This window comes from Callithrix jacchus, chromosome 13 (genome assembly GCF_049354715.1).
Source record: "Callithrix jacchus isolate 240 chromosome 13, calJac240_pri, whole genome shotgun sequence".
Classification (NCBI taxonomy): domain Eukaryota; kingdom Metazoa; phylum Chordata; class Mammalia; order Primates; family Cebidae; genus Callithrix; species Callithrix jacchus.
In genome coordinates, this window is record NC_133514.1 from 93,356,862 (window position 1) to 93,373,447 (window position 16,586).

General features: G+C 45.7%; 1 protein-coding gene across 4 annotated transcripts in view; it reads right to left on the bottom strand.

Annotated features, from left to right (window-relative positions):
* MYO5B (myosin VB) overlaps nucleotides 1–13,735 on the bottom strand; it is a 390,326-nt gene extending 376,591 nt beyond the window's left edge. For 3 of the 4 annotated variants that reach the window (XM_008979769.5, XM_008979768.5, XM_054244178.2), the window contains exon 1: nucleotides 13,422–13,735. In XM_008979769.5, the coding sequence (XP_008978017.4) occupies nucleotides 13,422–13,448 (27 nt within the window). In that variant the 5' untranslated portion in view covers nucleotides 13,449–13,735. Of the gene's footprint in view, nucleotides 1–12,829; nucleotides 13,107–13,421 lie in introns of those variants that run through there. The other variant, XM_078348126.1, reaches the window with a different exon arrangement.
* Nucleotides 13,736–16,586: the final 2,851 nt, after the last annotated feature.

Sequence of the window (16,586 nt, forward strand, 5' to 3'; positions counted from 1 at the left end):
ACGAGGACTTCCTCCTCTGTCAAACTTAAAATGCTCAATTGGAGGATGTTTCTGAAGTGCTCTAACAAACCCCCCGATAAGCACTTAACATGCTAACAGAGAATGAACTGGGTCCTGGATATATCTCTATGAGGCGCTCTTCTCAGATCATGAAGGAACCTGTCCAAGATGATCAGAGTGGACAACCTACGTAAGGCAGGCAGGCTCATTTTCCATCAGACACCAATTGCCAGAGGGCAGGGCACACCCATAAAAGGCAAAGACCTTTGACTAAACAACAAGATGCAGAAAGACTTCCAGGAGTCTCATATTTGCATCTCTGGTCATAGTCCTGAAAGAGAGCAAAATGCCTGTGAAGTGTGAAGCATGGTAAGGAGGAGGCGGCTTTTCACTGGAGGATGTCAAGGGGGAGATGGAGCCAGAAAAAGTGGACCAAGGACCTGAGAGTGAAAGCATGGTTAGTTTTAGATCAGAAATACCTAATTTTAAGCTCCTTGAGTTTCCAGTATACTGTGGTTTTGAGGCGATTCATTTGTTGAAATTTGATCCCCAATGTGGTGGTGTTGGGAGGTGAGGCCTAGTGGGCTGTGTCTGGGTTATAGGGGTAGATCCCTCATGAATGGTGTGGTGCTGTTCTCATGGTAGTGAGTTCGCACTACAGTGAGACTAGATTAGTTCTCCTGGGAATGGATAAATTCCCGCAACAGTGAGTTGTAATAAAGCCAGGAAGCCCCTCAGATTTTGTCTTTTTGCACCTGTCTGCCTCCCCTTTGACATTCTCCACCATGTTATGGCATGGGAAAGCCCTTGCCAGAAGCCAGGGCAATGCCCTTGAACTTCCCAGACTACAGAACTGTGAGCTAAGTAAACCTTATAATAACTTACCTAGTCTCGGGTATTCTGTTACAGCAACACAAAGTTGACTAAGACAGTGTACTTTGTTACACTTAGCCTTTTTGAAGATGTGGATCTCTTTTGGGACTACATGGCCTAAGGAAAGCCAAAAGCAGGGGTTCTGCCTACATTTGGGACAGTTTTAAGAAGCACCAGGATGCACATGGGGCTGGGTGTGGTGGTGGCGTCAGCAGTGGCAAAAGAACACAAACAGGATGAGACCACCTGCTGTTCTTTCTGCACATGGACTCAATCCTTCTCCTCTATTCTTGGTGGGTTTTCTGTTGCTGGGGCAGGGAGAGTGGCAGGGAAGTGGCAGGTGGAAAGGACTCTCTATATTAGGGCCCCTTCTATCCAAATGATGTCCTGACCCACCACAAATGGGACAGATACCTCATGGAAGGCAGTAGAACACAGTGGTCAGCCGCTGGGCCCTCAAGCCAGGCAGCTTTGGGAAAGTCACATAAGCCTGTGTTATTGTTAAATGAGCTAACATGTAGTGCTGAGAAGTGACCTGGCACAAAAGTGCCCCATAACCAGTAGTTTTCCAACTAGAAGTTTCAAAATACATAAGCTCAGAACAAATGAAGGGGAAAATACATGCCAAGGTGTTTTGTTTTGTTTTGTTTGAGACAAGAGTTTACTCTTGTCGCCCACGCTGGAGTGCAGTGGCGCAATCTTGGCTCACCGCAACCTCCAACTCCGGGATTCACATGATTCTCCTGCCTCAGCCTCCTGAGTAGCTAGAATTACATGCATGTACCACGAATTTTGTATTTTTAGTAGAGACAAGGTTTCTCCATGCTGGTCAGGCTGGTCTCAAACTCCTGACCTCAGGTCATCCACCCACCTCAGCCTCCCAAAGTGCTGGGATTACAGGCATGAGCCACTGTGCCCAGCCAGGGGCTTTATTTTTTAAATGTATATTATATTCTGAATATTATGGTTTTTATGCTCTCCTATCTCAAATACAGAATAAGCTAGGTGCTGTGGCTCATGCCTACAATCCCAGCACTTTGGGAGGCTGAGGTGGGAGGATCACTTGAGGCCAGGAGGTCAAGACCAGCCTGAGCAACATAGTAAGACCCTGTCTCTACCAAAAAAACCAAAACCTTTTTCTTTTTTAAAGTTAGCTGGGCATGGTGGCATATGCCTATTCCCAGCTACTTGGGAGGCTGAGGTGGGAGGATTACTTGAGCCTAGGAGGTTGAGGCTGCAGTGAGCCATGATTGCACCACCACGTCACACTCTAGCCTGGGTGACTGAATGAGACTCTGCCTCAAAAAAATAAAAATAAAAATATAGAGTAGTCATTTAAATGAGCAAAAACGTTTATAAATATTGCCAGTTAATACAAATAGGAAATACAAGGAAAACTACACATAATTACCAAGCATATGAACAGATGCTCAACCTTCCAATGAAAGTAAAACTTTAAAACTTGCATAAAACATTTAGTATGAATAAGGTTTAAAAAAAAAAAAGAACAATGACTGGGTTTAGAGTGGTAAAGAAACAGACTGGTTCTTTTCCAGTGGCTATTGGTCATATCAACAAAGACTGTAAATGTGCATGGCAATAATTCTACCTTTAGGAATTTATTCTGAGAAAATAAATGAGGTTATAGGAACATTGTGCAACATTTTTCACAGTATCAAAAGATTAGCAATTTATTGTGTATGTTCAAAAAAAGCTAGAAGATAGGATCTTGAATGTTACTAATGCAAAGAAATGATAAGTGTTTGAGGCAATGTATAACCTAATTGCCCTGATTTGATCATTATATATTTATAAATGTATTGGGGAAAAAATCACTTTAACTGCATAAATTTGTGCAATTATTATTGTCAACAACAACAAAAAAAAGGAAAATAACTGGAGCCAACCTAAATGCTCACCATTATGTGAATTGTTTAACACATTACAATATATGACATCAGGCCTTGGCAGGTTAAAAATAGGTCTATTTTTTAGGCTAGGTGAGGTGGCTCATGCCTGTAATACCAGTACTTAAGATCAACAAAATAGACTGCTAGCAAGATTAATAAAAAGAAAAGAGAGAAGAATCAAATAGATGCAATAAAAAAAACAAAGAGGATATCACCACAGATTCCACAGAAATACAAACTACCAGCAGAGATTACTACAAACAACTCTATACACGTAAACCAGTAAACCTGAAAGAAATGGATAAATTCCTGGACACTTGCACCCTCCCAAGCCTAAACCAGGAAAAGGTTGAAACCCTAAATAGACCAACAACAAGGGCTGAAGTTGAGGCAGCAATTAATAGCCTACCAACCAAAAAAAGCCCAGGTCCAGAGGGGTTCACAGCTGAATTCTACCAGACATACAAAGAGGAGGTGGTATTACTCCTGCTGAAACTATTTCAAACAATCCAAAAAGAGGAAATCCTTCCCAAATCATTTTTTGAGACCAACATCATCCTGATACCAAAAGCCTCCAGAGACTCAAAAAGAAAAGAAAACCTCAGGCCAATATCCATGACGAACATAGATGCAAAAATCTTCAATAAAATACTGGCAAACCAATTGCAACAGCACATCAAAAACCTTATCCATCATGATCAAGTAGGCTTCATCCCAGGGATGCAAGGCTGGTTCAACATTCACAAGTCTATAAATGTAATGTTCCTTCAAGGAGAACTACAAACCACTGCTCAAAGAAATAAGAGAGGACACAAACAGAGAAACATTCCATGCTCATGGTTAGGGAGAATCAATATTGTGAAAATGCCCATACTGTCCAAAGTAATTTATAGATTCAGTGCTATCCCCATCAAGCTACCAATGACCTTCTTCACAGAACTGGAAAAAACCACCTTAAACTTCATATGGAACCAAAAGAGAGCCCGCATAGCCAAGTCAATTCTAAGCAAAAAGAACAAAGCTGGAGTCATCACATTCAAACTGTACTACAAGGCTACAGTAATCAAAACAGCATGGTACTGGTACCAAAACAGAGATACAGACCAATGGAACAGAACAGAGGCCTTAGAGGCAATACCACACATCTACAACCATACAATCTTTGACAACCCTGACAAAAACAAGCAATGGGGAAAGGATTCTCTGTTTAATAAATGGTGTTGGGAAAACTGGCTAGCCATGTGCACAAAGTAGAAACTGGACCCCTTCCTGACACCTTACACTAAAATTAACTCCAGATGAATTAAAGACTTAAACATAAGATCTAACACTATAAAAACCTTAGAAGAAAACCTAGGCAAAACCATCCAGGAGATAGGCATAGGCAAGGACTTCATGACTAAAACACCAAAAGCATTGGCAACAAAAGATAAAACAGACAAATGGGATCTAATTAAACTCCAGAGCTTCTGCACAGCAAAAGAAACAATCATTAGAGAGAATCAGCAACCAACAGAAGGACTTATATCCAAAGTCTACAAAGAACTAAAACAGATTTACAAGAAAAAAACCCATTCAAAAGTGGGCAAAGGATATGAACAGACACTTTTCAAAAGAAGACATATATGAGGCCAAAAACATATGAAAAAATGCTCATCATCACTGGTCATTAGAGAAATGCAAATCAAAACCACATTGAGATACCATCTTACACCAGTTAGAATGGCAATCATCAAAAAAATTGGAGACAACAGATGCTGAAGAGGATGTGGAGAAATAGGAACACTTTTACACTGTTGGTGGGAGTGTAAATTAGTTCAACCATTGTGGAAGACAGTGTGATGATTCCTCAAGGACCCAGAAATAGAAATTCCATTTGACCCAGCAATCCCATTACTGGGTATATATCCAAATGATTATAAATCGTTCTGTCATGAGGACACAGGCACACGAATGTTCATTGCAGCACTGTTTACAATAGAAAAACTTGGAACCAACCCAAAAGACCACTGATGACAGACTGAACAGGGAAAATGTGACACATATACCACATGGAATACTATGTGGTCACAAAAAAACAATGAATACGTGTCCTTTGTAGGGACATGGATGAACCTGGAAACCAACAGTCTCAGTAAACTGACACAAGAACAGAAAATCAAGCACCACATATTCTCACTTATAGGTGGGTGTTGAACAATGAGAACACATGGACACAGGGAGGGGAGCATCACACACTGAAGTCTGTGGGGCCAGGACTAGGGAAGGGAAAGTTGGGGGGTAGGGAGTTGGGGAGGGATAACATAGGGAGAAATGCCAGATATAGGTGATGGGGATGGAGGCAGCAAACTTCATTGCCATGTATGTACCTATGCGACAATACTGTGTGGTCTTTACATGTACCCCAGAACCTAAAATGCAATAATATATATATATATATATATGGTAAAATTATCTTTATACACTACAGGAAAAGATACCCATGGATTAAGGTTTAGAATAGGCATAGCATGATCCCCTTTGTTTTGAGTACATGTTGTGCAAAAGTCTAAAGCAGCACTGCCCAAGAGAAACAGAATGCAAACCACGAGCGTGAGCCACTTGTGGTACTTTAAATGTTCTAATAACCACATTTAAAAGGTGAATTGAATAGAGTGTTTTAGCCCAACATACATATAACGTAATCACTTCAACACATAACCGATATAAGAAGTATGAAGGATATTTTGCATACATTTTCCTAAGCCTTGGAAATCCAAGCGTGTATAGTACTGCATGCTTCCAGCTCATCCCAACCTGGGCCAGTCCCATCCCAAGTGCTCAGCAGCCACATGCAGTTACCCTATTGGACAACGTAGAGCCAGAGAACATGCCTAAATGGTCAATAAAGCTGTTCCTGGGAATGAGACTACAGAGCTTTTGTCTTTTCTGCATTGTATGGATTGTTTCAATAATCATTTGTATTCACAGAGGGAAAAGAGAAGCATTGTGAAAAACGCTTTTTAATTTTCCTTTAAAGCTATAAGGACCAGAAAGCACAGCTTAAATTTAAAACTTCTTTCAGACTGCTCTTGCTCCTTCCCCAGGGGTGGTGGGGAGTAGGAACCTTTTCCTCCAATGCCCTGTCTACCACTCTCATAGTTATGTATTGGTAGCAATCCTACTTCTTCTTTCACCAAGTCCCCTTATTATCAATACCCCTGCAGGACAGCAGAGGAGGGTTAGAGAAAAAAAGACGCTAGCCACATAATGCTGACTGCCACCCAGCATGGTGACTGGAGGGAGAAGCCAGCTGATGAACAGTTGCCAGCAGCATGTTAGACAAGCGTTTCACATGGATTTGGATCATAAGTCTCCAGTAACCTTCCCATGGTGCAGGTACCCCCCATATTCTTCAGATAAAAAAAATCAAGGCTTATGAAGTATCTGTTCCAACGTGTTGGGGCTGAGAGCATTGAACCACAATACCCAGGGTGGTCCACAACAAGATCATAGTCACAAAGGCCTTGCAAATGCCCATACCAAGCTCCTGATCTTATTTTTATTAACCCTGTCCTATCAGACAACTGCGTTTCTTCATTAAAGAAAAGCAAATCCTAGGCATCATTCGCAAGAACCCCAGATCCTGACATTTCTCCTCTAAGCTCATTCTTAAATCTCCAAATGTAAATAAAATACTTTCACTTAGACAAACTATTGTCATCCCAAACCCAACATGTCAAAAGTCAAGAATTATCCCTGCTCCAACCTGACTTCTTTCTGTCCACACTCAAGCTGGACATTTCAATGTCATAGTTGACTCTTCTACTTCCCTTGTTCTTAATAAAACATTTATTGAGTTCTAGTCTCTGTAATCTCTATGCAACTACTAAAAATAGTAATGGGTACACATAGCACCCAGGTCTTAGTTTCTAAATTTCATTCCTCAAGAAAAGGAAACTGACAGGCATCAGCTTAACCAAGGGATCAAAGTGACCCGTCAGTAATGAGTCATGTTGATATCATCTATCTCCTGAGGTGGTGGAGTGAGAAAGACACACCATTTCTGATGTGTCCTTGTCCAAAGTTCACAACCTCCATTTAAGAATAAGACAATCAGACAAATCCAAAATCATTCTATAAAATCATTGAGAAATGCCTTTTTTTTTTTTTTTTTTTTTTGAGATAGGGTCTCACTCTGTCACCCAGGCTGGAGTGCAGTGGCACAATCACAGCTCACTGCTGCCTCAACTCCCAGACTCAAGCAATCCTCCCACCCCGGCCTCCAGAGTAGCGGGGACCACAGGTGCATACCATCACACCCAGATAATTTTTCCTATTTTTTGTAGAGACAAGGTCTCACTATGCTTATCCAGGCTGGTCTCAAACTCCTGGGCTTGAGAGATCCTCCCATCTTGGCCTCCCAAAGTGCTAGGATTACAGGTGTGAGTGACTGTGCCTGGCTTGACCAATGCTCTTAACGTGTCAAGGTCACGAAAGACAAAAAACTGAGCAACTGTCACTAACTAGAAGGGGGCAAGGAGCTACAACCCTAAAGGCAGTGTGAAATCCTAGACAGGATCCTGGCCCAGAAAAAGAGTATTAGTGTTAAAGCCGGTGAAATTCCAGTGAGCTCTACAGACCAGTTAGAAGTATTACCGAATTGTTAACTTCCTGGTTTCAACAATTGACTGTGGTTATATGACATGTTAACACTAGGGCAATCTGGGAAAGTACAGAAGCTGCGGTAGTTTTGCAATGTTTCTGTAAGTCTAGAATTATCTTAAAATAGTTAAATCCCCAGATGCATCTAGCTCATGCCTCTCCCTATGCCTTAAACTCACTCTCCCCATCTCCTGACAGCATCCTTCTTCACAGCCTCCCATGCATTTCAAATCCTATTCGTTCTTTAGGCACCAATCGTGTCCCGCTATCCCTTAAAGGAAGCCTTTCTGCCAATACTGTAGCCCCCAGACCAGCAGTTCTGCAAAGTGCCTATAATTTCTACAAAATGCCTGTGACCTGTAGAGGAGTATGTGCACTCTTCTAGTGACGCACAGATAAACCTGCATTGTTAGTGTTTTTTGTGTATTTAGCTTTTATCACCAAACACACTAAAGGCTCCCAAAAATGTCTGGTATGGTTTCTGTTCTCCAGGATCTCAGCCTACTTAGAAAGATAAGCATCACCGAAAAACTAACAAAAAAGGAGGGCAGGGCAAGAGCCTGCTCGATGAGTACATGTTACAGGCGGTCAGAATACACCGCATCCACAAGCACAAACTTCAAAATTCTGATGATCACCAACAGGGTCAGGAAGGATCCATTGGGTGTATGGGCCCATCTAAAAAGGGAAGCAAAAGGTCAAGGGAGTTGGAACTAGGGATGGGAGAAGAAAAAAACCACATGCAAGACAGAAAATTAGGTTCAGAAGGAAGGTGACAGCATGACATACAACCTCCATGCTTCCCCTCAGCCTCTCCTGGGACCCTACAGGGGCCAGAGCCCTTGAGATTCTCAACATCCACTCAGCCAAGCCACCATGAGTTATGGGTTAACTTGGGCTTTTAGAATCTGACCCTGAGATGAGGATTCCTGCTCAAGAGTCTTGTAAGGCAGTGTTTTCAAGAAAGACTGGTAGGGGAGCAGAGAAGATGGACAAGGGAGGAAAGGAAGCCAAGCAAACGTGGTATTAAGGAAAGTCCCAAGCACAGTATCTTTAGCTCAACCGTGCAAAGAAACTGAAAACAGTATGGGCCACACTTTAGAGCTGTTCCATTCCCAAGGTGAGGGGATAGGAAATGAGTGTCATTACACTGCCACTGATTAAGGACTATTCCCCCTTTGCAGAGGATGTAAATTCCCAGGCTCCCTATGCACACACAAAGCTTCGGGAGCTTTGACAAAGAGATGGGTGTTGGCTGGTGGGAGCCAGCCACCGTCAAGGCAGTATGCAGGGAAGAGAGCAAGGGAGGGAAAAAAGGAGTATTAACAGTATTAACACTCTTCAAGTCCTCATGTCTTTAACACTGTCACCACTTTTTGGAAAGAAGAATATCACTCAGAACCACCAATAAAAGATGAAAATACCATATTGAAAATCCAGGTCTTCAAAATTGCAGTATTTTTTTGTCCAAAATAACTCTTCTATAGAAAAGAGTTGTATTTTGCAGCCTGAGGAGGAGAAGTTGTATTTTATACTTTAAAATCAGACTACTATCTGCAATCATCATAATGAAATTGTATTCATCATGCTTGCACATGTGTGGGCTTCTTTATGTGACCTGTGCAAAGCAAATTAAGACCACATTGCCTTTTCTAGTAGGTTGGAAGCCAAGCATTCACACTGGCCATATGCATGCCACTGTGACACCAGAGACCATCATCAGCTCCACCTCCGGGGCTGAAGCAAAGGTGAATGAGGCTGACTCACTTTGACATCACCCTGAAAGTGTCTGGCCCTGACTGGTGTTCTTTCTCCATCCAGAAAAACCTCACTACAAAGAAAACAGTTCCTCAAAGATGAGGTGTTGGGTCTTCTGAGAACAGGAGTGTCTTTGTTCATAGAGAAGTGCCCTTTGGCCCCCAACCCATCCCCCCCAAAAAAATCACTTAACATATAAACTGCCAGTTGAAGAGAACAGATCAGGAAGAGCAAGAACACATTTAACTGGATGGAGGGAAAAAGTCTTTCTTAATTAGAAATACACTAACATTAAGCTCTTACCGAATGCTATTTAATACATACAAGCTAACATATATTTAAATGTTTCATATTCCAATAATAACATCTTCTAACTGTCACAAAACCAACAGGTATAATCAAAGAGCTTTAAATTTTCATTCCCAAAAATGCATAAATGCTGTTAGCATAATAGGTGATGATTTCCATCCCGCATAATACATTGATGTGTGTGTGTCTGGAGCCAGTGTTCATCACATTAGGAAAGCCCACTCACAAGTTAAAAATAAAAGAGAACATCGGCTATTTTCATAATACACTAAAATGAATAATCTCCAAGAAACAAAGTGAATCTGAGTAGCAGGCATGCCTTCCCTGTGTAACTTAGGATGCACATGCACACTGAGAAGCCAGCTTGGCAAGTGGGGAGACTGTGGTTGGGCATCTACACAATTGCTTCTCATAGTAAATCACAAGTGTGTTAACTGCCAGGAAGAATAACAACTGCTCACAACGTAAATCTCAAAGCTACTGTCCTGGGTCCCAGAAAATCTCCTTAATTTCAGAATCAAAACCCTAAGTGATGAAGAACTGGAAACTCATTAACAGAGCAGGGTACAGTCCAGCAGCCCTTATGGAAGAATTCTGATACTTGTTTTGGATTAATTATGCCAACCCCTCACAACAGTGAAGCTACTTTTTAAATGTCTTATATCCAAGACCTTTCTCTGGTGACACCAGTTTTGTACATATCTCCACGACCTGAGAAAAAGTACACTGAAACCCAAGTTCAGACTCCCATATTTCATCATGTCTAAGAATTAACATGCAACGTATTCATTTCTAACTAAAAAGCAAATTCAGTGTTTCTTCCTACAAGTGTTGTCTTTAGAAGCAATCTGATAGTCTTGTTTTTCAAAACTAGGGCTTCAAAAATTAAGGGTTTATTCAATTGTCCATTAGCCTCCTATGAGCACTATTCAAGGTCATGGAAAATGCATATCATGAAAAAACTTCACATGGATTTCAGAGGTTATTTTGCACCAAAACAAGCTCATAGTTTTATACTTGCTATAACAAATATGAACAGGATCTAGTTTGAGGCACTAAGAAGGATAAGTCATCAGTTTGAAAAGAGCCCCTATCAGGGCAGCACGAATGCTGCTAAAATTGAAGCAAGATCAAACATCAAATTTATAATGAAGTGTGAAGAGAAGAATTGTGAAATCATTACTTTATGAAAAACTTATGGGGACAATGCCCCCAAAGTAATCAGTTTATAAGTGGATACTTTGTTTTAAGAGGGGAGGAGGCGATGTTCAAGATGCAGCCTGTACCAGCAGACCATCCACATCCATTTGAGGAAAAAAATGTATCTTGTCTGTGTCCTAATTGAAGATGGCTGACAACATAGAAACAACAGCCACCGCCACAGAAGTCTCAATGGGTTCAGTTTACATGATTCTGACCAAAAATAGTTAAGCAAAGTTCCCACTTGATGGATACCAGAACTGCTGCACCCAGATCAACTGGAGACAAGCAGAGCTTTCCATAGAAATTCTAAACAAGTGGGATCAAGACATTTCTTTGAATTTTAACAGAGGATCAAATGTGGCTCTCCCAGTTCAATACCAAAGCAAAAACCAATCAAAGCAATAACTGCCAAGAGGTCTAGTTACAGCAAAAGTGGACTGGTTCAGAGCAGAGACCATAGCAACATCTTGGGGGGATGCTCAAGCCATTTTGCTTGACTTTCTAGAAGGTCAAATGATGATGATATCTGTTTATTACGAGTGTCTTGAGGAAGCCAAAGCTCAGCAGAAAAACTCCCAGGAAAGCTTCACCAGAAAGTCCTTTTCTGCCACAACAGTGCTCCTTCTCATTCCTCTCAAAGAAGAGCAATTTCACAAGAGTTTCTATGGAAAACTATTAGGGGTCCACCTCACAGTCCTGATTTGCCTCTTTCTGAGGTCGTGTCCTAATCTTGAAGTTTTCCCACAAATGTAAGAGGCTGCACTGACATGCTAAAACTCCCAGGAACCTCAGTTCTTGAGGGAGGAATTAAGTGGCTGGTATCACAAAAGTGTCTTGAGCTTGATGGAAATTACGTTGAGAAATAAAGTTTACATTTCTTATTTTATCTTTTAACTCCATTTCCGCCCCCCCCCCCAAACCTTCCCCCTCGGATAATGCAGCAATTCAATATTGCCTGATAAGGAACTTTGTCACATTGTAGTCATATTCAGTCGAGTCACCCCTTTTACTTAGAAGTACAAGTTGTACCTCCATGCACCTTAATGTTACAAAGCTTCGGCTCTTTGAGTACTCAAGTTCAGATTTTTCCTCTGCCTCCAGTCTGAGCTCCTGATAACCTAACCGGCTTCAGGGAAAAAACTGAAAGCTGAGCTTTTAGGGATCCTCCCAAGACCTCGACAGCTAAGAGAAGTGGGGTGTCGTTCCAACACCAGGACTACCACAAAGTTCGCGCCCTGGCTCTCGCCTCCTCCCCCGGAGGCCGTCGCCCATCCCTGATCGCTGCATGGGGGTCCCCGGTGAGCTCGGAGGCGGTATCTGAGGCTGCGGCGGTCCCACCCCCCAGTTAAGTGACAGCCTCCGCGGCCACCGGGTGAGAGTGAACCCATCCCAGCCCTGTTTCCCTCCCGGAGGAAGATGAGAGTTGAAAATTCCTCAAACTTAGACGGGTGAACAGCCAATGGAGCCAAAGGGCTCCCACATGCGCTGGACAGCCGCGAGTGATCGCCAGGTAAGGACGCGGAAGTGACTGTTCCTACCCCGCCCAGACCTGTTGGCCCGGGCGGGTGTCCTGGGAATCGTACACCCATGCAACGCGGGTGCACATCACACGCACACAACTCTGCACGGAGGCATGTACACAGGCACTGTCAAACGTGTTCTCGCCGCCCGAGAAGACGAACAGGAAAACCAGGCATTGGACTATCCAAAACTTGTTTTCTTAAAGGGGCATGGGTCACATGTGTAAAGGCTTTTGCCCTCTCACTCCTGACTAGAGGTTGAAACTCCAGGGGTCCCGGGCGGCTGCAACGCTGCCTCGAGCTCCCGGAGAAGCGGTGGCTCGTCCCTAACTTTAACCACAGCAACTGCTGCTGAACGCGGGCGTCTCCGCCCCGGCTGCACCTGTTCCCGATTCGGAGCACTCAGCCTCGCACATCCCTTCTGACCTTGAAGGCATCCTGAAACTCACACCCTGCTCCCGATTCAGCTTTACTCCAACCCCCTCCCCGCACTCACTGAAGCCCTCTAGGTACCAGAGGGGCCGGCGTCAAAATGCCCATCACTGGCAAATTCACACCGCTCTTTCCTGTGGTCTCTGGAGATAATGGAGCAACCCTCTACCCATCGCTTACCCCCACTCGGTCCAGCCGCCGCGCCCTCACGCCAGATTGGGCCTCCTCCCTTTCCACCAAGTGCAGAACCCCACCTCTTCCAAGTCCAGGGTTCCCTATGGTGGGTATACGGGAGGAAAGGGCGCCTTGGAGGCGCGCCCTCGGGAGCCAGCGCCGCAGAGCCCCCAGGGCGGAGTCCACGGTGGGGACAGGGTACTGCGCGCGGGCACACCGCGGGGGACCGTCCGGCGCACAGCGCTCAGAGCTGGCAGGGTCGCCCTCGCGTTTCTGAGAACTCAGCTGGAGCCGAACCCGGGCAACGAAAGTAGGGGGCGCGGCGGGAAGAGGGCGACAGACCCAGCTTGGGGCTGAGCAGTGGCACTGCGGGAACTCCAGGAGCCCGGCAGCCGGTCAGTGCGGGCGTTCCCGGAATCGCCAAACTTTCTCCGCCAACCGAAGTTAGGGACGCCGAGGACTGAGACAAGGGGGACCGCAGGAGGGGTCTCCCGTCACCTCCCGCCTCCAGGAGTCGCGGGAGAAGGCGATCCTGAGTGTTAGGTGGCCCGAGCGCACCGCCCCTTCCCCGCGGCGCCTCCCCCGCGGCCGCGCTCACCTGACTGTAGAGCTCGCCCACCGACATGGCTCGGGCCGGGCGGGGCTCGGGCCCCGGCTCCTCGCTGCCCCGCGGCTCTCAGTCCGCTGCCGGCCCGCCTAGCGCCATGTTCCCGGGCTGGCCTGGAGTTTCTCGCTCTCTCGTTCTTCCGGGACCTGCCGAGCCGGCTTCCCGGAGGTTCAGCTGCCGGCTCGCTCCCGGCTCCCTCCCGGCGGCGCGACCTTTACTCCCTAGGCTGCGGCGCAGCTGCGGCCGGGCAGGAGTTGCGAGCGCCGGGGGAGGAGGCCGCTCGGCGCCGCTCCCCGCCCAGGTGTAGGGAGGAGGCGAGGGCCGGCGAGGAGGGAGGACCCGCGCGCGTCAGAGCGGACTGCCGGTGCGCCGCCGCGCCTCTGAGCCCTGCCGGTGCCCGGCCTGACGCGCCCTCCCGCGCCCCCAATGCCACCGGGGCCTTGGGGCCGGGGGCGGGGCGCTCCGAGCCGAGCTCGGGGACCAGTGCGGGCCGCCCCCTGCTGGACGGCGCGCGCGCAGGCACAGGTGCGCCCCGGTGCCCACACCTGCCCCGCCGCGCTCCGCTTCCACCAACACAGGGCGCGGCGGAGACACGCACGAACGCGTTGCAGAATAAAAGGGGACAGGAACTAACAAGAGAGGGGGAAAGAAGAGAGAAGCGTCTATGACTGGAAGGCCCCCAGACCTTGCCCTCGATTTTTACCTGGCTGTATTCAGCGCTTTCATTATTAAAATTCAGTTACTCTCAGATCGTTATTAAGGCCTTCCGGATATACATACACCAAGGATCTCCTCCAAACTGAACTCTGCGCAGAAATCCTTGCAGAAACGTGGGAGTCGTAACTCCTTCTGTAAAAATGCTAGCCACTTTCGCCCTCACCCTCCAAGCAGACTCCAGGCCACTCCTCTCAGGGGACTTTTGCTTTTCCAGGAAGTCACGTTCTCCCAACCCCTGTCTCTCCTACTTGCAGACTCCGGGTCCTTCTACCACTCACGACCTCATTTATTTGTGTTCCCTTTGCCCATGGCACTTCACTGCCTACAGCAACTTCAGCTCCTCTCCTACTTCCAGGAGAAAGTAGAAATTTCAACCAAGGGGAAAAACAAAATTGCCAGGAGTTGGGAGGAAGAGCAGGGGCTGTCAGAGGAGACACTCCCTTCTGAAGGTGACATCTGCCATGAACCAGGGATGGCCCCTGAAAGTGGTTCTCAACCAGAAGATATATCTGTACCAGCTGGGGCAGTTCAGGAGCCCCAGAAGGTGATTCTCAAAGGGATCCCACCTGGAACGCAAGATCCCGTTGTAATTCACCTGCGCAGTCCTTCACATGGGCGCCTCCATAATGAGAGTTACCTGGGGAGCTTTACGGGTTCCAAGGAAGAGGCCCCACCCCAAGGAATTCTGATTTAACAGGGAAGGATGGGGCCCGGGTATCCGAATTTTTAAAGCTCCTCTGAAAGTCTAAAGGATGGTACTTCCCCGGTGACAAATGCAGTGACTAAAGCTTGAGCAGCTCTCATTGGACTTAAAGTGAAACTCTTCATATCAGTGGAAAGAGCAGAAAGGGATTTTTTTCTCTTCCTCAAAAGTTTTTCTACATAGTTTCCTTTCTCATCGTGGTTTTTTTTTTTTTTTTTTTGAGATGGAGTTTCACTCATCACCGTGTCTGGTGTGCAATGATGCTATCTTAGCTCACCGCAACCTCCGCCTCCTGGTTCAAGGGATTCTGTTGCCTCAGCCTCCCGAATAGCTGTGATTAAAAATAGCTGGCGCCATCATGCCCAGCTAATTTTGTATTTTTAGTAGAAACAGGGTTTCTCCATGTTTGTAGCTCTTAAAGCGTGTCCCCACGTCCCATACCCACCATCAGCATCGCCTGGTAACTTGTTAAAAATACAAGTTACTGGGCTCCACCGCAGACCTACTGAATCAGAAACTCTGGGGGTGGGGCCAGTACTCACTGTTCTGGCCTCTCCAAGTGATTCTCCCCTTTTTGAATAAGGAAGCCGTCAGTCTTGCCTAGATCCTGGCCTCTTCCTCCATCACCATTAGTGCTCCCAACTCTCTACCAGCAACTCTTCCTCTGTCCAGTGGTTCCTGGCTTTTTGTGTTTTCCTCTCCTGCTAAAATTCTTAGAGCAGTAGCTTCACTTATTCAACTGTCTCCACTTACTCCCAGTCCCTCCTTAATTCACTGATTCTCAACACTTTGTGCACATCAGAATCACTTTTGAAACAAGCAGATGTCTGGTTCCCACTCCCAGAAATTCTGATTTAAATTGTCTGAGGGTATTGCCCTGGGTGGAAGGATTCTGAAGAGATGCTAGATGGTTCTTAATGACAGCCAAGGTTAAGAGTTGCTGTTCTGGCCAGGTGTGGTGGCTTAGCCTATAATCCCACCACTTTGGGAGGCCGACGCAGGTGGATCACTTGAGGTCAGGAGTTCAAGACCAGCCTGGTCAACATGGAGAAACCCCGTCTCTACTAAAAATACAAAAATTAACCAGATGTGGTGGCGCATGCCTGTAATCCCAGCTACTTGGGAGGCTGAGGCAGGAGAATCCCTTGAACCCAGGAGGCAGAAGTTGGAGTGAGTAGAGACCAGGCCACTATACTTCAACCTGAGCGCCAGAACAAGATTCCATCTTAAAAAAAAAAAAAAAGTTGGCTGGGCGTGGTGGCTCACACCTGTAATCCTAGCACTTTGGGAGGCCGAGGTGGGTGGATCACCTGAGGTCAGGAGTTCAAGACCAGCCTGGCCATCATGGTGAAACCCCATCTTAAAAAAAGAAAAAAAAGTTGCTGTTCTAATTTCTTATTTGGCTTCTACTCAGCTCCATCCTATTGAAATTGCCTCATCACTGTGAAGGATGAGGTGGGAATTGATTCAACCATCTCTTCTCTGGGCATCTGTTATTTTTCTCTTGTTTTCTCAGCCTCTCTAACCAAATCTTCTCAACGTTCTTTTCTAGGCCTGCTTCCTCTTCCTGGTTTCTGAATAAAACTATGCTCCACTTCTGAGATCTCATCTTTCTTCTCATCCACGCCCCATTTTGTCTATCATTCACAATGCTAATTCTCAAATCTAATTCTAACCTTACTCTAGACCCACCTTTTCACCTGCAGATAGGCAATGCTAACAATGCTACTTGGACC